The following is a 26,935-nucleotide window of genomic DNA, read 5'->3' on the forward strand; positions in this document are numbered from 1 at the left end:
ATGAGCGTACTGGCCAGCCATCAGAAGGGGACAATAACCAATTAAGAGCTATCGTCAAAGCTGATTCTCTTACAACTACATTAGAAGAAGTTGCTGAAGAACTGAACACTGACCATTCTATGGGGGTTAGGTATTTGGAGAAAATTGGAAAAGTGAAAAAGCTCAGTAAGTGGGTGCCTCGTGAGCTGACCAAAAAAAAAAAAAAAAAATCATTTTGAAGTATTTTTTATTCTACACAACAACAATGTGCCATTTCTTGATTGGACTGTGACATATGACAAAAAGTAGATTTTATGCAACTGCTGGCAACGACCAGTTCAGTGGTTGAACTGAGAAGAAGCTCTAAAGCACTTCCCAAACTTGTACCAAAAAAGGTCATGGTCACTGTTTTGTGGTCTGCTGCTGGTCTGATCCACTATGGCTTTCTGAATCCTGGCAAAATCATTACATCTGAGAAGTATGCTCAGCAAATTGATGAGAAGCACCAAAAACTGCAACACCTCCAGCAAGCATTGGTCAACAGAAAAGGCCCAATTCTTCTCCACAATGACTGACTGCACACTGTTGTACAACCAGTGTTTCAGAAGTTGATTGAATTGGGCTACAAAGTTTTGCCTCATCCACCATATTCACCTGACCTCTCGCCAACCAACTGCCACTTCTTCAAGCATCTCAACAACTTTTTGCAGGGAAAATGCTTCCACAACCAGCAGGAGGCAGAAAATGCTTTCCATGAGTTCACTGAATCCCAAGGCATGGATTTTTATGCTACAGAAATAAACATTTCTCGTTGGCAAAAATGTGTTGATTGTAATGGTTCCTACAATTAATAAAGATGTGTTTCAGCCTAGTGATAGTGATTTAAAATTAGAGTCCAAAGTCACAGTTATATTTGCACCAACCCAATAATTGTATTGGAGAAGGCAATGGCACCCCACTCCAGTACTCTTGCCTGGAAAAGCCCATGAATGGAGGAGCCTGGTAGGCTGCAGTCCATGGGGTCGCTAAGAGTCAGACATGACTGAGTGACTTCACTTTCACTTTTCACTTTCCCACATTGGAGAAGGAAACGGCAACCCACTCCAGAGTTCTTGCCTGGAGAATCCCAGGGACGGGGGAGCCCGGTGGGCTACCATCTATGGAGTCACACAGAGTCGGACACGACTGAAGTGACTTAGCAGCAGCAGCAATAATTGTATGGAAACGCAAAAGACCTAGAATAGAAAAAAGAGTTTTGTCTGTAAAACAAAATTGTAGGATTCACATTACTTAACTTTGAGGTTACTATAAATCTATAGTAATACAGACTATGATATTGGCAAACTATCAAATTTATATATATATACATGTATATACATATTTGGATACATGAAAACAGAGTCCAAAAGTAGACCCACATATTTTCAACTGACTTCTGGAAAAAGGGCCAAGGTAATCAGATGAGAAGAAAATAATTCTCTCAACAAATGGTACTAAAATGAATGGATATCTGCATTAAAGAAAAAAAAACATAAAAGCCCTTACCTAAGACCTTTACAGCAAACACCAGTAAATCATAAACCCAAGGTTATAAAATTTCTAGGGAAAAACAGAAGAATAATCACAAATTTGGGGTAAGTGAAGATTTCTGAAATGAGATTAAAAAAACAATTAAGCAGAAAAGAAAAGGCTTAATAAATGGAATTTAGAATTAAGAATTGCTCCTAAGCAGTTATAGCATCACAAATTTGTCTCAGGACATGAGGTAACACCCACTCAGTCAAATGGGTGTTTACATTTTTAAACATACCAAGTGGATGTATTTATTTTGTGTAAATTTTATCTCAATTAGATTTATCTGAAAAATATATAGCTCTGATAATACTTTTTAATCTTAATTTTGGTTAAATCATTTTGTATTTCCTTTATCCCTGTGTTGACAAGTTGAGAGATGAGATCAGTCTTATTCTCAAGATTTGGGCCATTTTCCATTTGCTTTTACAATAATGAATAAATGATTTTAGTTTCCTAGTACGAATATTAATAAAACTTGGAAACATGGGTAACAGTGAAGGATATCCATTCACTTTGGCACCATTTGGCCAATGGGTGCGTAGTTGCTTCAGTCATGTCTGACTTTGTGTGACATGATGGACTGTAGCCTTCCAAGTTCCTCTTGCATGCGATTCTCCAGGCAGGAATACTAGAGTGGGCCGTCATGCCCTCCTTCAGGGGATCTTCCCAACCCAGGGATCAAACCCTCGTCTCTTATATCTCCTGCATTGGCAGGCTGGTTCTTTACCACTAGCGCCACCTGGAAAGCACATTTGGCCAAGGGGTCTCAATCAATCCTGTTAGGAACAATACCTCCTTTATTTTATTGACAGGAAATCCATAGATATTATCACTTAACTTCATAATATTTAAAAAATACATATAAAATCAAGTGTAAAATAAAGAGGAAAAAGTTATCTGTATAAAACAACATGTAGTTCAATGTGTAAATGCTTGGGCAAAACTAGCAGGCAAAATGACACAGAAGACTGAACCTACTCGGAGTCATCGTCAATGTGACAGATGGGGTGTAGATATTGTATTGGTGTCAACACCACCAGCAGAGCTGTTTTCAGTTATGAGAATTTTCTGGAATAAACAAATCTTGATAAGGTTAAAAAACACAGATATATTCTTCCCTCAATTTATATAGTAGATACATCCAGGGGGGGAAAATGATGCAAAAACTTATGCTTGTGTGAAGAATAGACTTAAGTTAGGCTTCAAATATAATGCGAGGGTTGTTATCTAAATGAATGTCCAGTGGCCCTTACAGACCCGCGTGGGGCGGGCGGGGAGCAGTTTACGGTGTGGGGCTGACCCACCCGAGGCATCTGCCCGCACTGCGCGCTGATGCCGGTAGCCCCTTCCGCACTGGGTCAGCCAAAGAACACCCTGGATGTCTCATAAAAATCCAGTAAGGAGCTGCTCCAAATCTTATGAGAGCCACAGACCATGGAAAACACACACACACACACACAAACAAAAAACTAGTAAGGAGCTGTCATCTGCACACGGGGTGGCAGAAACCCGTGCAGAAATTCTGCTGAGTTACAGGGAAGAAATGGGGACTCGAAGCAAGAGATTTTGAGTCTCAAGAGAAACGAAAAGACTTTTCATCCTCTTTGAATGCATGTTACCTGACTGAATGGAAAACCTTACTTTTTACCTTCACATTCGTCACAAACCTCGCAGTGGATAAAGGGGGCTTGTTTCAGTTTGCGATCCCCTCCCCGCGCCCCCCTCGCTGCCTGGCCAGCGGCAAGTCTCCTGGCCTGACCGCCTCACCGGCTCACCCTCGGCCTCCTAGCAGCCCGGCGGTCCTCTGTCCTTTGGGACAGCCTTGTCCCAGCGTGGACCACCTGGATGCCCAGTGCTCCGGCACAGCTCTGCCAGGCCTTTCTCACGAGGTCCCACCTTCTGAGCGTCGCTAAAGATCTGTGCTGATTTCCCACAAAATCGAATGCTTTCCACGTGGAGGGATTTCACAGATCACAAAGTGGTCTCATATCAATGACTTCCTTTCACTGGAAGTTCAGCTAACAGATGAAGCCCGTCTTTTCTCGCAGTGAAGGACCTCGGCTATAGGAAAAGGCCTCTGACCGAGGACCCTTTAAGGGCCTGGGGGACGTCGGTGGGGCGAGGGCCCGGGAAGGGGCGGGCCGGGGAGTGTCTTCGTTCTCCCCCCACCCCCGGCGGCGACCGAGCCCGGGTGGGTGGGGGCTGGCTCCTTCCTTTAGCCCGCAGCTGCTGCTCTCTCAGCTTACTAGCCCCGGCCGGCAGACCGGGCGGCAGCGACTCCGGCTCCCGAAAAGTGAATCCGCTCGGGAGGCTACCGCAATGCCCCGAGCCTTCGGGGTGCTCCTGGCCCTGCTGCTCAGCGGAGGCCTCGGGGGCGGCCAGGCGCAGCGCCCGGAGCCGCCGCAGCAGCAGCATCGGCGGCAGCCACCCGCGCATCAGCAAAGAGGTACAGTCGAGGCACCGGCTCCCGGTCACACGCTCTGCCGGGGCCCGCGGCCCTTCTCTGGTCCCTTCGTCCTGCGCTTGCTGGAGAGGGACCGCTTTCTTGCTTTGCCTTGGGGAGCGCGCTTGGGGCGAGAGGGTCTAAGTTTGATGCAAGTTCACTTTTAGCTGCCCGGGTTCACCCACCGTCTGCCTCCCTCCCACCAAAGAAAACGGAGCGTTTTCATCTTCCATGCGTTTCTGGGTCGACTTGCTCTCACTGAACATCCTGCAAATTAATTTCCTAAGTCTTTCTAAGAGGCAAACTTTCAACCAATTAAAAAACTTGAAAAAGTTTCCCCAAATCCGTTTCCATCCCCGCAGAGAAAGATCTCCCAAGCTGTGGTTCGTCTTGGAGCTTTATGGAGGGCAGCTGATACATCTTTATTTTTAGAGACTTTTTTCTAACTCTTTGAACAGGGCGTGTAAAGGCGTTTTTTGTTGTTTAGTCGCTAAGTCGTTAAGTATTTGGATTTTCTTCTTTCTTGGCAGTGGTGCCCCCAGACTCACCTTTTCTTTACCGACATCCTATTTTGGGTATGCTATTTTATTATAGTGAGATGCCTCCCCTTGCTTAAACACGGATGAAACCTCTATGTCATTTGTGTTTTAATTAAGACCACAGTGCCCAGATAACCTGGGCTGACTTTGGAAAACAGTTATACTTAATGTAACGCAAATTACTCTCCTCAGAGCGCCTTAATGTTTATATGCATATGATTTCTGAAACTCTGGGGAGACTTTGCCGGGTTAGTTTATGGTCATGAATTTTAAAAGAAGTGCACGTGCAGCATTTAATACAATAATTTATAATACAGCATTTGAGCAGACTTTTCTGTAAGTTGGAAAACATGTATCAAAGTAAAGAAAAAGTTTAAGAAATATTTAAGGTTTGGTTTCAAACATCAAACTGTTTACCCTGAGAGCACAAAATCTGGAGATTAGTAGCTTTTGAAAGTTTTGATGAGACCGAATCTGCCAGAATTTTAAAGAATACTTATCCCTCTTTTAGTTAACTGGAATAAGCTATGTCAACATTTCTGATAGTTTTTCTGCTTGCAATCTAGCATTTCTAACATTGCTACTTTATTTTAAAGGGAGAAAAAAAAATGTACTCTAAGCTCCTAGCTATAATAATAACCCCTGATTAAAATTCCTAGAATAAAAATGACCTTACATTCACTATATAACTTTTTTTTTTCCTTCTATTTTGGCTTTTGCTTTTCTGAGAAGTCAAATGGGGTCAATGTGGCTTAATTAATAGAATTTATGAGAATGATTTTGAGAATATCTTTGGCAGCTGATTTAAAAAAGACCACTTTTAAATATTAACTTTACTCAGTTATGTGATGTTTTAACAAAACATAATACTTTAATGCTATTAGGCAGCTGAGAGTGAAGATACCAAGATCACCAACCCTCTGTTCACTTGAAGCTCAAAGCCTGCGGAGTAGGGATCAAGTGGATTCCTGAGTTTTCCATGGCACGGCCCCCCTTTTTCCTCTTAATCTCTCTCCTGTCTCCTCCCTCTCCCCAGTTTTATTTGAGGTAAAATTAACTCTGATTTCTATGGTCCAGGCACAAGATGAAATGAATTCAGAATGGAGAATTTATACTGCCATTCTGTTGAGACATCATTTGAACATTATGCACAATAAGGAATTCTGTGCAAAATAACTGTAATATAGAATCCACTATACACTGCTATATTTTGTGTTCTAGCATCAATTATTGTGTGTTTTATAGATTATTTGCAATATATTTAGAGACTGGCTCGTGGATAAATGGCTAAAGCTTGTTAATATTAAAGTCTACATAAAATATATTTCATAATGCCTTAAATTTGTATAGTGCTTTATATTTTTAAAATACCTTACATATGTGAGATTATTTTACCTTCAGTCATTATTTATTGTTGGACAAATTTAAAACCTGAGGCTTGGAGTAACTGTGACTTAAGTTCATGCAACTGATAATAACTTAATTCTTAACCACCAAGAACACTTCTAGTATTGTTTATGCTCAAGTTCCCATTTTATGCTACAAAAGGTTTTTTTTCCATTAAATTTTTTGAGGCCATGTTTCCTTTTCAATGCTGCTCTGTTAAAGCAAGGTCTCAGTGAAGATTATTGGATATGAGTTTGATTGAAGAGGTGTTTTCTTGGCTATCATCAATTTTCTCTTTTCAATTATACTAGCACTGACCTTCCTGGCCAAGAATTAATTGTTTAGGATGAGTTCTGTTTTCCCTTATAGTATGGTACCAGTTTACTAAGAATGTTGACATGAAGAAACATTTTTAGATATTGTAACTAAGTTAGAAACTTAATCAGATTTTTTTGTTTTTTTTTCTTGGAAATCTTGTGTAGTTTCTAGAACACAGTGAATTGTGGTATGAATAGTATTGACTCAGCAGGAAAGATATTCTAAGGAAATTCCTTAACTAAATTTAAGATTGACAGAATAGGAAAATGATGCAAAGTGGGTCTGTATTTCAGCAAGGCAGTAGATAAAATCTTATCCTGATATTTGTGTAAATGATGTGTGGAAATGGAAATGTAGGTAAATTGCAACTGAGTGAAAATAATTTCCAAAGACTATTGCATAGTAGATCAAGATTGAGCCAGGAGGAAGTCTTTAGGGCTATGACAGAGGTTTCCTTATGTTCATTTGTCTTGGTAATGGCTTGATGGAAAATGTAATATCCAAGTTTATGACAACTGCTGGTGTTCCAAAATTGATTTAGATGGCTAAGCTGGTGAGTATCAGCTTCAGGAGTCTATAGAGGTCTCTCTAGGCTGATCCATGAACAGAGCCTACGTGAACTTGGTTTCGTTATTTGTATCCAGATGTTAAGTAATTTCATGTTGCCCTCTTCTAGACATTTATAGTGTACTTTATATGTACAGGAATGAGTACAAAGACAGGATGAGAAAGGCAGTCTGAACTGCAGCCCGTTCAATATGAACATACAGTGTGATATGGTGACAGAATAGTTAACTCATGAAAAACTTAGAAGCTGGTTGGTTGGTTGGTTTAGTACACATTTGAGTGCAGCATTGACAAATGGATGCAAATCCAGAGGAGGAAGAGCAGAAAGGTTAGAAGTCTGAAAAGATTTTTAAAGGAGGATTATTCCAAGTAAAGACTGCTAATTTGGAGAAAGAAAGACTTAGGAAATCATAAGAGATATCCTTGAATTTTTGGAAGGGTTGTTATTTGGAAGAGAGACTAAAATTTTCTTTCTAAAGCCTGAATTTGAATGCATGGAAGAGTATGACAAAGAGGGAGGTTTAAGTTAAATAAAATGCGAGGAGACCTCTCCTCCCTCCTCTCCCTTCCCTGTTCTGAGCTGTTCAGAAATAACTGGGCTGTGCTGGAACACCCAGCTTCTGGAAATGTCCGTGCAGTGATCAAATGTGCAACATGTCAGAGATGATTTAGATGGAATGCCGCTGCAGAAAGGAAGTTAAGACTCAAGTCTCCAGTCCTTAACCAAGTCCAAGATTCTAGTATTACATTCTATTGTTTTGAGAATGCATATGTGTATTTGAACTTCTGAATTCTTAAAAAATGTCAAGAAAATATTCAATGAATATAAATGTGTTTTTAGATGTCTTCTGAGATTTAAAATAAAAACATGTTTGAGATGATTGTCACTCATGTTTGGCAAGAATACTTAAAAATTTAATATGTAATTTCCACATCACCATAAATTGCACAGTTCTAAAACATCCTGTGCTATAAAATGTGAGAACACTTTATAAAATACCTGAGAACTTTTCAGGGGATTTATTGTGGCTGTAAAGCTGTAATTGATTTTTTTTTTTTTTTGGTATTTCCTTTTGTTACATATGGAACTAGTTGGCTTGTTCACTACATATTGGCCTACTAGTTTGGTAAAAATGAGTTATAACATATAAAGTGTATGAGTAAGAATATGAACATATTCATATTCATTGACTGTTATATTATGGATGTGTTAGAATTTATTTAAATAACATACTTTATTCTTAAAATCTCACGTATTGGTGTATGCAAATTGCTGATATATCTTATTCCTAAAATTTTTTTATTCTAAGATTTCCTGCAAAGTAATGAACTGAATCTGTATCAAGAGTTGCTTGGGATTATGAAAACCTTGCACATGCTTTGCCAATACTGTCTCTTTTTTTGTTTTTTATATTTAACATTTTATTGTATAAACAAATAGGATATTGTTCTATGAACACCGTAATATGCACATGAGAAAGATATAGGACCTTTCTTGCAAAAGTTTGAATAAGGTTTGGTTATAATTCTAGTTAATATTTATTAATACACATCATACTCTTTTTATGATATATTAGCTGGGTCTCATTTTTTTATTTTAATTTTTTTATTTGGAGTATTATTGCTTTACAATGTTGTGTCAGTTTTGGCTGTACAGTGAAGTGAATCAGCTATATGTATACATACATCCCCCCTCCCTTGAACATCCCTCTCAGCCCCTACATCCCACCCCTGTAGGTCATCTCAGAGCACCGAGCTAAGCTCCCTGTGCTATATAGCAGCTTCCTGCTGCTGCTGCTAAGTCGCTCCAGTCGTGTCCGACTCTGTGCGACCCCATAGACGGCAGCCCACCAGGCTCCCCCATCCCTGGGATTCTCCAGGCAAGAACACTGGAGTGGGTTGCCATTTCCTTCTCCGATGCAGGAAAGTGAAAAGTGAAAGCGAAGTCCCTCAGTCGTGTCCGATTCCTAGTGACCCCATGGGCTGCAGCCCACCAGGCTCCACCGTCCATGGGATTTTCCAGGCAAGAGGACTGGAGTGGGGTGCCATTGCCTTCTCCACTAGCTATCTATTTTACATGTGGTAGTGTATATACCTCAGTCATATTCTCCTTGTTTGTCTCACCTTCTTCCCCTTCCCACCTGTGTCCACATATTTGTTCTCTATGTCTGTGTCTCTATTCCTGGCTTGCAAACAGGCTCATCTATACCAGCTTTCTATAGTCCATGCATACGAGTTAATAGACAATGTTTGTTTTTCTCTTTTGACTTATTTAACTCAGTTTGACAGACTCTGCTGCTATGTCTGTGTCTCTATTCCTGGCTTGCAAACAGGCTCATCTATACCATCTTTCTATATTCCATGCATACGAGTTAATATACAATGTTTGTTTTTCCCTTTTTGACTTATTTAACTCAGTTTGACAGACTCTGGGTCCATCCACATCACTATAAATGACTCAGTTTGTTTCCTTTTCATGGCTAAATAATATTTCATTGTATATTTGTTTCACATCTTCTTTATCTGTTCATCTGTTGATGGACATTTAGGTTGCTTTTATGTCTGGCTTTTATAAACAGTGCTGCAGTGAGCACTGGGTTGCGTGTGTCTTTTTGAATTATGGTTTGCTCAGAGTGTGTGCCCAGTAGTGGGGATTGCTGGCTCATATGGTGGTTTTATTGTTAGTGATTGAAGGAACCTCCATCCTGCTCTCAGTAGTATTTGTATTAATTTACATTCCCACTAACAGTGCAGGAGGGTTTCCCCTTTTCCACATCCTTTGCAGCATCTATAGTTTGTAGATGTTTTGATGATGACCAGTCTGGCACATATGAGGTGATACATCATTGTAGTTTTGATTTGCATTTCTCTAACAATTAGTGATATTGAGCATTTTTTCATGGATTTGTTGGCATCTGTATTCTTCTTTGGAGAAATGTCTATTTAGGTCTTCCACTCATTTTTGGATTGGTTTTTTTTTTTTATATATTTAGCTGCTTGTATATTTGGAGATTAATCCTTTTTCAGATGCTTGGTTGCAAATATTTTCTCCCATTCTGAGGGTTGTCTTTTTGTCTTGTTTATGGTTTCCCTTTGCTGTGCAAAAGCTTTTAAATTTAATTAGTTTTCATTTGTTTATTTTGTTCAATTGTTTCTTAATTCAATTCAGTTACTCTACTTCCTGAAAGATGAGGTGTCACCTCACTGTAATGACTACACTTCTCACCTTCTTTAGATATAATTATTTAACAACTCAAATAGATACCCCAAGAGTTCTACCCAGATATGATTGCTGTAAGAAAAACATGGATTTTTTTCCCCCATGGATGGGTTTTAGTTAAATAAGAAGGATTTCTGAAGTAGTAGAATTTGGAATTTTTACACCTTTCAGTTATACTGTAATAGCTGCTACTCAAAAAAATTTCCTTTTTTGATAGATTTCCCAGTATTTTCTCTAGCCCCATTTATCTAAAGTAGATCATTGCCACTTTTTTTCTATTCATATTTTTTAATAAATACTGATTATTCATGGAAATGTCTAATGTGCTAGACTTTTCAATGTGGACCTCTGAGAATGAATCATTGTTTTTTCTTCTAGTCCAAATAGATTTAGCAGTGACCTATAAAAAGAAATTCATTTAAGCTTTATATGGGGTCTGACATCTCCTTTCATAATCTGCTTTAGAATTTTGGAACTACAATGGTGGGCCACAATGGAACAGAAGGAATCGAGGCCTATTGGGTCCAGAACAGGGAATACTAATTTCAGTTTAGCCTGTGCATAACAAGATTAGTGGTGTGGTTATCTGTCCTTATAGAGTCCAAAGGACTTATCAAATCACACGTGAGTCAAGCCAGCATTGGCTGTCCAGTAGGATTTTATCCTGTGGGTAGAACATGTCTGGAAGAGTTTCCAAGAGAGTACTTAAATAAAATAGGTGACTCCAGGCCATCTGTCCAATTTGCTTTGTGCCTTATTTACCACCTGGAGACCCTGTGGAAAAGATGAGGAAGAAAACGTTGTCAGTGGCCAAATTGTCCAGTTTCTAATCTGGAAGACTGGAGTTTCGAAGTCTTAGTCATAACTTTGAAATAGGTGGCTACGCAAGAACTAAGGCAGAAACCAACTGAGGTGAAAGGGAAAAGAAGGTGAGGTTAGAGAAGGACAGCGTTAGATAGGCACATGATTCTCCAAGACTCAGGCCAGGCTCAGGTATACAAGGCAGCCAGAAAGAAGATGGATTCTGGGCTGAGCCCATGGGTAACTCTGAATTCCAAGGCCAGAATTTGTGCCAGAAATTGGTGGGTTGGGCCTATGTGTATTGGAATATGGTTAAAGAATGATTGTATTCAGTGAGCAAAAGAGAGCTCCCCCCCAACAACAAAAAAACCCCAAAATTCAACATATCCCTGCTTTTATGGAGTTTATATTCTAGTTGAGACAAATATGATGAATATATAATGAATAAGTAATATCATGAACACCTATATTGTGTAGAATGTAGCCAGTGATGGATTTCTGGACAAATACAACAAAGAGGAGTCAGGAGTTCTAAGAATGAAGGATGGTTTCTATTTTTAAATAGTGATAAAGGCTGACCTCACTGAGAAGGTCACCCTTGAGTGAACACTTGCAGGGTTGTGGGAATGATTAATACAGATATCAGCTGGAAGAGTTCTCTGAGCACAGGGAACAGGCTTACAAAGGTCTAAAGCACAATTTGAAGGGCTAGAGAGTAATGGGGGCTTGATCACTGTAAAGATTTTGCTTTTTAGTCTAACTCAGGTGGGTGGTACTGAAGAGTTTTGAGCAGAATAAAATGAATGAATTGAATAAATTAATATTTTTCATCTCAAGCAAGCTCTAATCCATTGGGCCAGACCCATAGGATAAATGTAAGATTGTTTTAAATTCACCTCCTGCCCCTAACTTTTTTTTTTTTTTTTTTTTTCGCTTTTGGCATCTCACTTCCATTCTACTATTAAAGAATATGAGTAGCTCAAAACTACTCAAGTTCGAGGAGCTTCTACATATCCTTTTATTTTGTCCCAGTGTTCCTAGAAATATGCCTTAGGTTTCTTGGGGCATTTTTAGTTAATGTACTCGTTAAAACAGAAATTATCTATAGTCCCACATGGATATGTATGTACCTTGAAGTTCTCTTTTTTTTTTTATCATTCATTTCAGTATCAGAGCTAAAGTTTAGGTACTATTATTAGAAATGACACAGTGATGTATTGATCTGATGACTTTTTTTATGAAAGGAACTTTGAAATGTTACCAATTTTTTTACAGTTAGAAGCACTCGATACTCTGCTTTGATTTTTATAACTTCTTTAAGGATCTCTGTAAGTCTTGCAGTAATCTTTGGAATAAAGTAACTCAATTTTGGCCTGACCTAATTTTATCATTTAAAACAAACCATCTCTGTCTTTCTTCTTCGCTCCTCCCTCCCTTCCCTTTCTCACTACCTCTGCTTCTTTCCTTCCCTCAATCCCTTCCTCCCTCCCTTCCTTTTCCTTTAATATCCTGATTTTGAATACAGTATGGTTTTCAAAGAGATGATTCTGACAAATTTAACTTTTTAGGAAGTATGAAAGGATAAACTTCACCTAAACATTTCTTATTAAAAGTCACAGATAATTATAATCTAAAGATAGTTTTGAGATATAATCTAAAATTACAACCCCAATGTTCATCGCAGCACTGTTTATAATAGCCAGGACATGGAAGCAACCTAGATGCCCATCAGCAGACGAATGGATAAGGAAGCTGTGGTACATATACACCATGGAATATTACTCAGCCATTAAAAAGAATTCATTTAAATCAGTTCTAATGAGATGGATGAAACTGGAGCCCATTATACAGAGTGAAGTAAGCCAGAAAGATAAACACCAATACAGTATACTAACACATATATATGGAATTTAGAAAGATGGTAATGATAACCCTATATGCAAGACAGAAAAAGAGACACAGATGTACAGAACAGACTTTTGGACTCTGTGGGAGAAGGCGAGGGTGGGATGTTTCGAGAGAACAGCATCGAAACATGTATATTATCTAGGGTGAAACAGATCACCAGCCCAGGTTGGATGCATGAGACAAGTGCTCAGGGCTGGTGCACTGGGAGGACCCAGAGGGATCTGGTAGAGAGGGAGGTGGGAGGGGGGATCGAGATGGGGAATACATGTAAATCCATGTCTGATTCATGTCACTGTATGACAAAAACCACTACAATATTGTAAAGTAATTAGCCTCCAACTAATAAAAAAAAAAAAAGAAAAATATCATTATAAAAGGAAAAAAAAATAAAATTACATTGCAAGTTAAAGCTAGGGGATTGCCTGCCAAAGATGTTTAATATGAATTAAAACATAGTATTTTTCCAGTCATCTTGAATATGGATTTTAATATGGGAGCTTTATCTTGTTTGGCACATAACATTTAGAAGAAGATTGTAGAAGCTTGTCTATTAGTGGTTTCTTACTGATAATGCTGGCTTTCTGTAGCAGGCCTAATCTAGTACAAATAGCAAGTTAATCTGTGTAAATTCTGAATGATGAACACCTGAGCAGCTATTTCGTGCCTGGCTCTTGGGAGAGGCACCTTGTGGGGAGTTAATGACATCTCTCCTCTTATGGTCCTCTCAATTGGCTACTGGGCTGTGTGGTTTCCCAAGGCTCCTTGTTCAACTAGGTCTGAGTGCCAGATGTTTAGATTGGTTTAATAGTACCTAGTGCATTGTAGGAGAAGGCGATGGCACCCCACTCCAGTACTCTTGCCTGGAAAATCCCATGGACGGAGGAGCCTGGTAGGCTGCAGTCCATGGGGTCGCTAAGAGTCGGACTCTTCACTTTCACTTTTCCTTTCATGCATAGAAGAAGGAAATGGCAACCCACTCCAGTATTCTTGCCTGGAGAATCCCAGGGACGGGGAAGCCTGGTGGGCTGCCGTCTATGGGGTCGCACAGAGTCGGACACGACTAAAGTGACTTAGCAGCAGTGCATTGTGAGTGTTAACACATTCATTTACACAGCAAAAGTTTCCAACAGGTTAATATAATGATCCTCATTTTAGAGAAGGAGAAATTTGTCAAGGACAAACACATGTTCCACTGTTAGTTTTAGAAACGAGAATATGTTCCTGTTCTTGGTTTTGTGGACCCTAAGTTTTCATCTCTTTTGGAGCTTTAGATCCTTTCTGATCTTTTATAAAATACCTTAAAAATCATATTATCAGTTCTGAATTATGCTAGTAGTCTAGTCTTAAATTGAAGATTCACTAGGTCTTATGGAAGAACAAGAAAAATAAAACGTATAGTCTTCAAAACTCATTTTCATTTAAACACACACAACTTAAAACTATGCAGAAATACACATGCATAATACTCAAAGCTATGCATAAATTTCAAAGTATCCATCAAATTTTAGTCTTTAAATTTTTAGGATTTGGATTATTGGGTGCTAGACTATAACAAAGTATTAATTGATTATTTCTGTAAGTCACCTTATAGAAATTACTTCAGTAGGCTAGAAGCAATTGTCTTTATAACAGATTCTTTAAAAATAGTTATTATATATGTCTGTGAATGAAAAGAGCAAGAAACAAACGATATACATAAGAATAAGAGCAGAGTTAATCTCAAAATTCCTTCTGAAAAGTGCAGAACCCTGGCATCTTCATAAAAAGATTTAAAGAGTTCTGTTTGAAGTCGAACCTCTCAGTTAAGACAGAAAATTGTGCAAACATCCTAGATTTTGAGAGGATTTGTATATGTATCTATGTACTCGTTAACAGTTTAATACTCTCAGTACTTAATATATTTAATATATTATTTGATTGTTTAATCATTAGATTTTCAGTTTTATAAGCAAAAATATAGAATAAAGGAATCTAAAAATTTCCAGGATTCTAAATTTTCAAAAAAAAAAACATAGTTGCCTTGATAAATGCTTGTAGACCACAGAATAAGCTGTAAATGGGATCATTATAGTTTTCAGTCTGGTAGCTATACTGTTAAAACTCTAAAGTAGGTTGCTTGTAACATATAAGGTCCTATGATAAAGAGGAACTAAGGTTAGTCGAGTTTGCCACATCAAATATATTTTTTCAAAAGCCTGTAGTAGCTACCCCAATTTTCTGGCTTATTGCCTGCTATGCCTTTTTCAATTACCAAATGAGGCTGAAAGTGTGAAGGTGAACGCAAGTAGTGCGATTGTCATTTCAGGTAGCTGCTTCCTCTCATTGGTTTATTGTGAGGAGTATATAAAGCAATGAATATAAAGCATGGTGCATCTATTAGGGACTCAATAAATGTGAATTTTCAAAGTGCCTCAAGAAAAGTGAATTAAGTCTAAAAGTTGTCTTGGTGTCTTTGGCCTGAAGCAGCCTTTTTTTTCCTCCAGCACTGTGGCGTACCAAATTCAGCTGAGGCTGTTTATGAAAGTATTTGCTCATATACTTGAAAATACAAATGTATGAATTCAATTTTAATTGGAATTTATGCTGTAGTATTTCATTATTGTGAACTTCATAGCTTAACTTACAAAAAAGACTCTTATTAACATATACTTTTTTTTTAAAGGTATAGTTGATTTACAGTATTGAGTTAATTTCTGCTGTACATCAAAGTGGTTCAGTTATATACACATGTATACATTCTTTTTATATTCTTTTCTGTTATGGTTTATCACAGGCTATTGAATATAGTTCCCTATGTTACACACTAAGGCCTGGTTGTTTATCCATTCTATATATACTAGTTTGCATCTGCTGATCCCAAACTGCCACTCCATCCCTCTCGACCGCTTCTGCCCGCTGGCAACCACAGGTCTGTTCTTTACAACATATATTTCTTTATGTCTTCAATTTCCATATATATTCCTCTGCTTTGGAGATAACTTGGATTAGCAGAAAAAGTATAGACTTGGGAGATGGAAGAATTGGATTCATAGCCATGTTGACACTTTTCTTACTGAGACCAAAAACCTGAGTCAACAGAGTTTAAATTTTCCATTAGTAAAATAGAATTATGCTAGATAATATTTGTGAAAACTGTTGTTGTTGTTCAGTCACTAATTCATGTCCAACTCTGTGTGACCCCATGGACTGAAGCATACCAGTCCTTCCTGTCCCTTACCATCTCCTGGAATTCATCCAAGTTTATGTCCATTGAATCGGTGATGCCATCCAACCATCTCATCCTCATTTGTGAAAATACTTGGCAATTAATCAGTAAATGTTAACCAGTTTCTTCTTTCTTTTATTACCTGATCACAAAATCAAAATGATATTTTCAGTGCATATAACACCTCTTTTGCTTTGTGAAAGTCACTCAGTCATGTCCAACTCTTTGCAACCCTATAGACTGTAACCTGCCAGGCTCCTCTGTCCATGGAATTCTCCAGGTGAGAATACTGGAGTGGGTAGCCGTTCCCTTTTCTAGGGGATCTTCCCAACCCAAGGATCGAACCCAGTTCTCCCACACTGCAGATGGATTCTTTACTGTCTGGATTGTTTACCATCTGAGCCACCAGGGAAGCCCCTAGAAACGCACCTTCCCTGACCGGTGACTGGTGTTGGGGCCACAGCGGTGAAAGGACCGAATCATGGCCACTAGACCACCAGGACCTTCTGCTTTAGAAGAGCGAAATATTCTACAAGTAGACCCTAAGAGCTTATAGATGACAAACTATTCATGTCACTACAGAACAGTTGAAGAATTCTATCAAGGTCACCCAAGTCAGTAATAGAAGTAGGAAGAAACACAAAGTCCTATAATTAGCTAATGTTTATGCTAGTAGCCCAATATAAGAACTTATTTAAGCAGGCAACAAAATGGAAATTTTAGTAGTACTTTGTGGCTATTTATATTTCAATTATAATATAATAAACTTTTAAAAGGAATTTCTCATTTTTTGACATGAATTTGTTAGGGATTGATAAACTACTTTTTAAAGAACTCAATGTATGTATGGCACATGACAAGTGCTTCATAAAGATTAGTTATTATTTTCAACCTATGAAGCATCTGTCTTCATTAACATCTTCTTGGGTAGAGGTGACAATTCAGTATGTTTGCCACACAGTGGGAATTAATTTTAGGATGGTCTTCAATGAAAAGTCTAATTGAATTGTCAAAAAGCTCTCAGTATAGACTCTCTTTATTTGGAATCTCTCTATTCACTATGGTGAAAAACCAGTCTGAATTGGGAGAAGTTTTAGTTTGTCTACCTGTGAAGTAAGTCTAATGGTAAATTTCTGAAACAAACAAACAAAAACTACCTCAGGAAATCATGTAACCCAAACAGATCCCTAGGAAAACCTGCTTTTTTAAACTTGGGGACGTGAGATTTTGAAGAAAGAAAAAAAATCAGACAAAACACTTCCTAGGACTTGGCTGTAAAGAACCTGCCTGCAATGCAAGAGACCTGGGTTGGATCCCTGGGTCAGGAAGATCCCTTGGAGAAAGAAATGGTAACCCATTCTGGTATTTTTGCCTGGGAAACCCCGTATACAGAGGAGCCTGGCAGTCTATGGTTCAGGGGGCCATAAAGAGTCGGACACAACTTAGCGACTAAACAACAGACTTGCTATAGTCTCCTTCCCTATTTAAAAAGTTTCAATCATGTTTAACATGTAATTTACAACTAGTTAATTTTTCACCGTGGTAAATTGGAAAAAAAATCATTGGATTTGTAATTGGAACTCCAGGATACAAGTTTTGCTTCTAGTCCTTGCTAAAACTGTGACCTTAAACAATAGTTTAGATTCATTTAACTATTCTGAAATTCAATTGCCATCGCTTAATAAAGAAAATTGAGAACATGATGCTCAACTCTTATCTCATGGGGTTGTTGTAAGGGTTACATAAAATATGCCATACAAATAGTATTGTTAATAATACTACTCTGTATTATGATAAATGATAGGTTTGTTCAAAGGCATTGTTGCCATATAAAGTTTTTCTTCGCTCCTTTCCTTGATTTTTTTCCCTTAGTGACTCTTAATACACTTAGTTCTTCTGTATAGAAAACCTTGGCACATCCTCCTTTTATCTTTATTTACTTACTTATTTTTTGCCACATACCTCCCAGTAACACAGAAAAAGTAAATTGGTGTGGAAAGGAAATATTTAAAATGCATATCCTATCTTCATTGGTTTTGCAAATAGTTAGAGATACACTTTGTATGTAGACATGATATGTTGAAAAATTCTTCAAAATACTTTTTATTTCTTTTTACTATCTTTCTCAAGTTTATACAAAATATTTTTCAGTCAACTTTCAAGGGCAGATTTTATCCACAGGTTTCCTAGTATGTGCTACCTAAGATGTTCTGAGAAAGCAAAACTGTCCTAAGTTTCCATATTCATCCAGGAGTCCATAGATGAAGGTCAAAGTTGGCTCATGTATATAATGAGTCTAACCTCTTTATGATTTTCATTTATGTAATAAGTTGAATGACGAATCCAATCTTGTACAAACTTCAAGAGCTGTTTTTATTTCAGAAAGCTAGAAGGGCATATAATTAACTAGTTACTCTTTCAAGATCTTCAGCTGTGTAATGGTTAGAAATTAATATGGTAAGTTTCATAATAATGGGACTTTTAAATTTTACTGCTCTATTTCTTGTCTTTAGACTGGCACATGGTAGGCACACAATAAAAACTGTAAAATGAAGCTACTCTTTTTGGGCAGACTAAAAGAATTGCCTTTAAAAATTGCTGTTCATGTACTATATTTCCTAATGCGTTTATCTTTAGAATGAGTATTTTTATAAGATATACATTTCAAAAAATACTGGAACACAGTATGTGCAATTAAGAGGTGTTGTTATTGATGCCACTAATGTGATAAATAAAATATTTTAGAATGCTTTTTATGCTTTTGAGGCACACTTTCTTTCTTAGGATATTCCAGTAAGAGCTGAGCAATTTTTAAGCTTTGGATGAGGAATGCATATTTCTTTGCTTAGTCAGAACTTTTCTGTGTGAAGTCTTTTTTGGATGAGGATTGTAATATATAAGATTAAAACGTTTACCAGCTATCATTTGAAATATATATTAGACACTAATATTTCAGGTTCTCCAGCAGTTTCGTCCCTAACACTTCAACATTTTCTAAGCTTATCATTTGGAATCTAAGCTTATCATCATTCTAAGCTTATCTTTTTTACCTTTTCCAAATTGATCTGTTTTCAGCCATTTTTTTTTCCCAAAAAGGTAATCTTCACCCTCTATGCCTTTACTGAGCTCTTTGAGCCATCAAGAAATCTTTCCTTTTCTTCAGCACACCCTACTTTTCAACATGCTTCTTTCTCTTGTATTTTTAAGATGGAGTTAAAAGCACATTTCCTCCAAGTCCTCAGGTGTGAATACACCTATGATCACTTCTGTAACCTTAGCCCCACTTATCATTATGTATAGTGTGAAAATATTCATCCTATTGTATACGTAAATTTTTCTTAGGTTTCTTGATTGATTTCTGTGTTTATGAGCTGAGAGGGTGGGAGGGAGGAGTAGGAACTTCTGTTGCAATTAGGTATGTTTTTTTCCTTTTAATACCAGATGAAGTCCTAGTCTATAAGAACTCATCAGGCCATGGCAATATTTTCAATTGAGAATTTACTTAAAGGAAATAGAAAAGTGACATGCTACTCCAGTCTATTAAAGGAAATAGAAAAGTGACATGCTACTCCAATCTATTCTCTTGGTGTATATTATTCATAGATGAAGAAACAGTAATGTGATTGAAATGACAATATAAATCAAATAATAAAAATACTCAGCACTCAACTATTTTTTTTCAACACTATAGAATTATTAGCATACTGGAAAATTTCTTTCAAGTTAACTATTGCACTGTAACTGGGAATGAATATTAAACACTTTAAAAATTTCTGTTCAGCAATTAGTATAAATTTAACAGAGCAGATCCTAAAAACTAAATTTAAGTAAGCACATACCATGGTTATCATGATGTCTATAGAGAGGTACAGGTGAGTGGTGGACTGCCGCAGGGGCAGGGGCTCTGTGTGCAGCAGACCTGGGTATGGCGTAAACCCTCTTGGAGGAGGTCGCCATCAACCCCACCGTTGAGCTGCCAGGACTTACACAGGACTGGGAAAACAGACTCTTCGAGGGCACAAACAAAACCTTGTGTGCACCAGGACCCAGGAGAAAGGAGCAGTGATCACACAAGAGACTGACCCAGACTTGCCCGTGAGTGTCCAGGAGTCTGCTGCAGAGGCGTGGGTCGGCGGTGGCCTGCTGCAGGGTTGGGGTCCCTGGGTGCAGCAGTGCATGCTTGGGGCCTTTTGAAGGAGGTCGCCATTATCTTCATTACCTCCATCATAGTTTGTCCCCAGGTAAATAACAGGGAGGGAACACAGCCCTACTCATCAATAGAAATCTGGATTAAAATTTACTGAACACAGCCCCGCCAATCAGAACAAGACCCAATTTCCCCCTCAGGCTCTAAACCTCTTACCCTTCTCCATCAGAGGGCAGACAGACTGAAAACCACAATCACAGGAAACTAACCAATCTGATCACATGGACCACAGCCTTGTCTGACTCAATGAAACTATGAGCCATGCCCTGTAGGGCCATCAGAGATGGACAAGTCATGGAGGAGAGTCCTGACAAAATGTGGTCCTCTGGAGAAGGGAATAGTAAACTGCTTTGGTATTCTTGCCTTGAGAACCCCATGGACAGTGTGAAAGGGCAAAAAGATAGGACACTGAAAGATGAACTCCCCAGGTCAGTAGGTACCCAATATGCTACTGGAGATCAGTGGAGAAATAAATCCAGACAAAATGAAGAGATGGAGCCAAAGCAAAAACAACACCCAGTTGTGGATGAGACTGGTGATGGAAGTAAAGTCTGATGCTGTAAAGAGCAATATTGCATAGGAACCTGGAATGTTAGGTCCATGAATCAAGGCAAATTGGAAGTGGTCAAACAGGAGATGGCAAGAGTGAACATCGACATTGTAGGAATCAGTGAACTAAAATGGACTGGAATGGGTGAATTTAACTCATATGACCATTATATCTACTACTGTGGGCAGGAATTCCTCAGAAGAAATAGAGTAGCTATCATAGTCAACAAGAGTCCGAAATGCAGTACTTGGATGCAATATCAAAAACCACATAATGATCTCTGTTTGTTTTCAAGGCAAACCATTCAATATCATAGTAATCCAAGTCTATGCCCTGACCAGTAATTCTGAAGAAGCTAAAGTTGAATGGTTCTATGAAGACCTACAAGACCTTCTAGAACTAACACCCAGAAAAGATGTCCTTTTCATTATTGGGGACTGGAATGCAAAAGTAGAAAGTCAAGAAATACCTGGAGTAATAGGCAAATTTGGCCTTGGAGTACAGAATGAAGCAGGACAAAGGCTAATAAAGTTTTGCCAAGAGAATGCATGGGTCATAACAAACACACTCTTCCAACAATACAAGAGAAGACTCTACGCATGGACATCACCAGATGGTCAATACCGAAATCATATTGATTATATTCTTTGGAGCCAAAGATAGATAACCTCTATAGAGTCAGCAAAAACAAGACCGGGAGCTGACTGGCACAGACCATGAACTCCTTATTGCCAAATTCAGACTTAAATTGAATAAAGTAGGGAAAACCACTAGACCATTTAGGTATGACCTAAATCAAATCCCTTGTAATTACACAATAGAAGTGACAAATAGATTCAAGGAATTAGGTATAGTAGAGTGCCTGAAGAACTATGGACGGAGGTTCCTGACATTGTACAGGAGGCAGGGTTCAAGATCATCCCCAATGAAAAGAAATACAAAAAGGCTGTCTGAGGAGGCCTTACAAATAGCTGTGAAAAGAAGGAAGCAAAAAGCAAAGGAGAAAAGGAAAGATATACCCATTTTGAATGCAGAGTTCCAAAGAAAGGAGAGATAAGAAAGCCTTCCTCAGCAATCAATGCAAAGAAATAGAGGAAAACAGTAGAATGGGAAGACTAGAGATCTCTTCAAGAACATTAGAGATACCAAGGGAACATTTCATGCAAAGATGGATTTGATAAAGGACAGAAATGGTATGGACCTAACAGAAGCAGAAGATATTAAGAAGAGGTGGCAAGAATACACAGAAGAACTATACAAAAAAGCTCTTGATGACCCAGATAATCATGATGGTGTGAGCACTCACCTAGAGCCAGACATCCTGGAATGTGAAGTCAAGTGGGCCTTAGTACGCATCACTATGAAGAAAGCTAGTGGAGGTGATGGAACTCCAGTTGAGCTATTCGAATCCTAAAAGATGATGCTGTGAAAGTGTTGCACTAACTATGTTGGCAAATTTGGAAATCTCAACAGTGGCCACGGGACTGGAAAAGGTCAGTTTTCATTCCAATCCCAAAAAAAGGCAATGCCAAAGAATGCTCATACTACTGCCCAATTGCACTCATCCTCACATGCTAGCAAAGTAATGCTCAAAATTTTCCAAGCCAGGCTTCAACAGTATGTGAGCTGTGAAATTCCAGACATTTAAGCTGGTTTTAGAAAAGACAGAGGAACCAGAGAACAAATTGCCAACATCTGTTGGATTGTAGAAAAAGCAAGAGAGTTCTGGAAAACATCTTCTCCTTTATTGACTATGCCAAGCCTTTGACTATGTGGACCACAACAAATTCTGGAAAATTCTGAAAGAGATGGGAATATCGGACCACCTGATCTGCCTCCTGAGAAATCTGTATGCAGGTCAAGAAGCAATAGTTAGAACTGGACATGGAAAAACAGACTGGTTCCAAATCGAGAAAGGAGTACGTCACAGCTGTATATTGTCACCCTGCTTATTTAACTTATATGCAGTGTACATCCTGAGAAATGCTGGGCTGGATGAAGCACAAGCTGGAATCAAGCTTGCTGAGAGAAATATCAATAGCCTCAGATATGCAGATGACACCACCCTTATGGCAGAAAGTAAAGAAGAACTAAAGAGCCTCTTGATGAAAGTGTAAGTGGAGAGTGAAAAAGGTGGCTTAAAACTCAACATTCAGAAAACTGAGATCATGGCATCTAGTCCCATCACGTCCTGGAGAACAGATGGGGAAACAGAGGAAACTCTGACAGACTTTATTTTTTTGGGCTCCAAAATCACTGCAGATGGTGACAGCAGCCATGAAATTAAAAGACGCTTACATCTTGGAAGGAAAGTTATGACCAACCTAGATAGCATATTAAAAAGTAGAGACATTACTTTGCCAACAAAGGTCAGTCTAGTCAAGGCTATGGTTTTTCCAGTTGTCATGTATGGATGTGAAGTTGGAATATAAGGAAATCTGAGTGCCAAAGAATTAACGCTTGTGAACTGTGGTGTTGGAGAAGACTGTTGAGAGTGCCGTAGACTACAAGGAGATCCAGCCCGTCCATCCTAAACGAAGTCAGTCCTGAATATTCATTGGAAAAACTGATGCTGAAGCTAAAACTCCAATACTTTGGCCACCTTATGCGAAGAGCTGACTTATTTGAAAAGACCCTGATGCTGGTAAATATTGAAGGCAGGAGGAGAAGGGGACGACAGAGGATGTTGAGATGGTTGGATGGCATCACCGACTCAATGGATGTGAGTTTGAGTAAACTTGGAGTTGACATTGGACAGGGAGGCCTGGCGTGCTGCAGTTCATAGGGTCACAAAGAGTCAGACACAAATGAGCAACTCAACTGAACTAAGAGAAAATCAAATTCTTTCTGATGGACTTAATTACATCCTCCTGTTTCACCGTGCTGTTCTCATATGCTTTATATTTGTGTAGCATCTGGTATCTAGGATGTTTTATTTTTTCACCACCATTTCTGTGCCTCCACGCAAAGCTTTTGAGTCTTGTATGTAGCAGTGTACTCCTAGATTTGGAGTAACATGGGTGTCAGTACTTAAAATGAATGACTGAAGTTGATAAAAGTAAGAATGAATAGAAATAGAATCCCAGAGTTTCTAAATCCCAGACATGCATTTCAGTTTTATATAAATCTTCTGTCTAATATAGAAAGTAGCATTTTTTTAATGGAGAAAGCAATATAAAAACTGAAGCTTTGTAACAGTTTAGGGAGGGTAGGGTTAAACACTGACTCTATAGATAATCTATAAAAAGTTTTTTTGATTCAGTCAAAAAATCATGGTTTCTCATGTTTTTCAGAGAGAAACTTTCATTATTTTTTCTGTGTGTTTAAGATAATTTTTACTTCTTCTGTCACTTAATTGTATCATTTAATTGATTTTTTTAACATTCTGTTCATAAATATGATCAGATACAGCTTAGGATATATATACCAAATTGTCTCATATTAATATACATGCCTTTTTATCTTTCCAGTAGACTTGTGTATAGTTTCATATATTAAGGAATTATAAACTGAATGTATGATAATTCACTGAGTAAAATATTGATTTTAAAATCTAATGTTATTTTGAATATCCCCTTTGAGAGACATTGGAGACTTATAGTGAAGTCATCATTTCACTAAGATTTCTTTCTAATAAGACATTCACATTACTGGAATTATATTTTATGCATTACATTCCATTGACATAATTTTAAATTTCCATTCTACTTCACTATAAATGGAATTTCATTATATGTAACCCACAATAAGTGGGTTACAGTATCGTTGACATTTAGTAGGATTACAGATCTTGGTGCCTTTGTACACTCTGCATTAAAATGCATTATGTGTGTTTTCAGTTCTGTTTCAAAGAAACTACTATTGATTTACATAGTTGTTGTATAGAAAAATTCTGTTAAACTCCATTGCTTAATTTCATGGTGGTGTTTTTTTTCTTTTTCCTTTCTAAAACCATTTGAAATATTTCTTAGTGTATTTTGCAACTGTTGGATAAAAATGAGATAAAACTTACAGATTATAAATATATTTGTGGGAGTTTCCTCTAACAGTAGGTCTTTATAGAGTCTTTGTGGATCTTAAGCTGTAATTGTAGCTTTCTCTTGTTAACTGTCTTTTATTCTATATTTTATTATGAAAGTTCTTGTAGAAAATGAAGTATTTTACATAGTGCTGAGAAAGCCTTTCTCTTCTAAAGAGTGAAATTAAAATATTTCTTTTGTTTCAAGCTCAGCGGAGAGATCTTAGTGAGAATAGACTCTTTCATCTGGAGATCTGTTTCAGGGATTTGAAAGCAGAGCTACTGCTGTGGAGGCAGCAGAATGGGTGGGCTGAGTTGAAGAAGGTGACAAAGACAGTGGACTTTGGTTCTAAGAGGCCTGGTGTTGAGACCTCCTTATCTGTTAACATAGATAATAATCTCAGATGTAGGTATCCAGTTGCAGATAATCCTTTCTTGTTTTTTTTTTTTTTTTTTTTTTTTGGTAAGGAGTGTTAGACTCAAAGGGGAAATTTCCCTAGAACAGTCTAAAAGCCATTAATTCTAGAACTATTTCCTCAAAGATGTGGGACCCAGGGATGACCAAGGCATGGGACACATCAACTCAGTTCAGTTTGAGGGGAGGAACATTTAAAATTCAACTAGGACTTCCCTGGTAACTCAGCTGGTAAAGAATCCACCTGCAATGCAGGAGACACTAGTTTGATTCCTGGATTGGGAATATCCCCTGGAGAGGGGATAAACTACCCAATCCAGTATTCTTGGGTTTCCCTGGTGGCTCAGACACTAAAGAATCTGCCTGCAATGCGGGAGACCTGGGTTCGATCTCTGGGTTGGGAAGATCCTCTGGAGGAGGGCATGAAAACCTACTCTAGTATTGTTGCCTCAAGAATCCCCATGGAAGAGGAGCCTGGCAGGCTACAGTCCATGGGGTCGTAGAGTTGGACACAACTGAACGACTAAGCACATAGGTCAAGATCACCTGCTACAGCTGTTTTTAAACTTTCCCACACTTCTTCTTTATACTCTTTCTGTGGGGAGTGTTAGTAACCACCTTGAAAGAGAGCTTTATATTTAATCGTTATGCCACACCTAGTCTTAGTTTTCCAGCTTGGTTTGGATGTATCTGGTTTGTAACTTATGGTAACAGATTTGGAATAGACATGCCCTTGTAGTTGTTCAGTCACTAAGTCATGTCTGACTCTTTGCTACCCCATGGACTGCAACACACTAGGCTTCCCTATCCTTCATTACCTTCCAGAGATTGCTCAAACTCATGTCCATTGAGTCAGAGATGCCATCCAACCATCTCATCCTCTGCACCCCCATCTCCTCGTTCCCTTAATCTTTCCCAGAATCAGAGTTTTTTCCAATGGGTAGACTCTTCACATCAGGTGGCTAGATTATTGGAGCTTCAGCATCCATCCTTCAAAAGAATATTCAAGGTTGATTTTCTTTAGGATTGACTGGTTTGATCTCCTTGCAATCCAAGGAACTCTCCAGTGTCTTCTCCATCACCACAGTTCAAAAGCATCAATTCTTTGGTGCTCAGCCTTATTTATGGTTCAACTCTCACATCCGTACATGACTACAGGAAAAACCACATCTCTGACTATGCAGACCTTTGTCAGCAAAGTGATGTTTCTGCTTTGAACACACTATCTGTTTGTCATATCTTTCTTTCCAAGGAGAAAGTGTCTTAATTTCATGGCTGCAGTCGCTGTCTGCAGTGATTTTGGAGCCTAGGAAAATAAAATCTGTTCACTTTTTCCCATTTCCCCCCACTGCTTCCACTTTTTCCCCCTCTATTTGCCATGAAGTCATGGGACCAGATGCCATGATCTCATTGTTTTGAATGTTGAGTTTTAAGCCAGCTTTTTCACTCTCCTCTTTCACCCTCATCAGGAGGCAAGATAGTTCCTCTCCACTTTCTCCCACTAGAGTGGTATCATCTGTATACCTGAGGGTGTTGATATTTCTCCTGGCAAGCTTGATTCCAGCTTGTGCTTCATCTAGCCTGGCATTTCACATGATGTACTCTGCATGGGGGTGGTGGTGGTTTTAGTCACTGAGTCGTGTCCAACTCTTGCGACCCCATGAACTGTAGCCTGCTAGGTTCCTCTGTCTCTAAGATTCTCCAGGCAAGAATGGAGTGGGTTGCCATTTCTTTCTCCAGGGGATCTTCCCAGCCCATGAATTGAACCCAGGTCTCCTGCATTGCAGGCAGATTCTTCACCACC

The 26,935-nt window shown here is 38.5% G+C and overlaps 1 protein-coding gene across 1 annotated transcript in view; it reads left to right on the forward strand.

Moving 5' to 3' along the window:
• Positions 1-3,772: 3,772 nt before the first annotated feature.
• The window catches only part of LAMA2 (laminin subunit alpha 2), a 659,970-nt gene continuing 636,807 nt past the window's right edge, over positions 3,773-26,935 (forward strand). The window contains exon 1 of the mRNA XM_061130198.1: positions 3,773-4,000. Coding sequence (XP_060986181.1) covers positions 3,874-4,000 — 127 coding nt within the window. The 5' untranslated portion in view covers positions 3,773-3,873. The remainder of the gene's footprint in view (positions 4,001-26,935) is intronic.

This window comes from Dama dama, chromosome 26 (genome assembly GCF_033118175.1).
Source record: "Dama dama isolate Ldn47 chromosome 26, ASM3311817v1, whole genome shotgun sequence".
Lineage (NCBI taxonomy): Eukaryota > Metazoa > Chordata > Mammalia > Artiodactyla > Cervidae > Dama > Dama dama.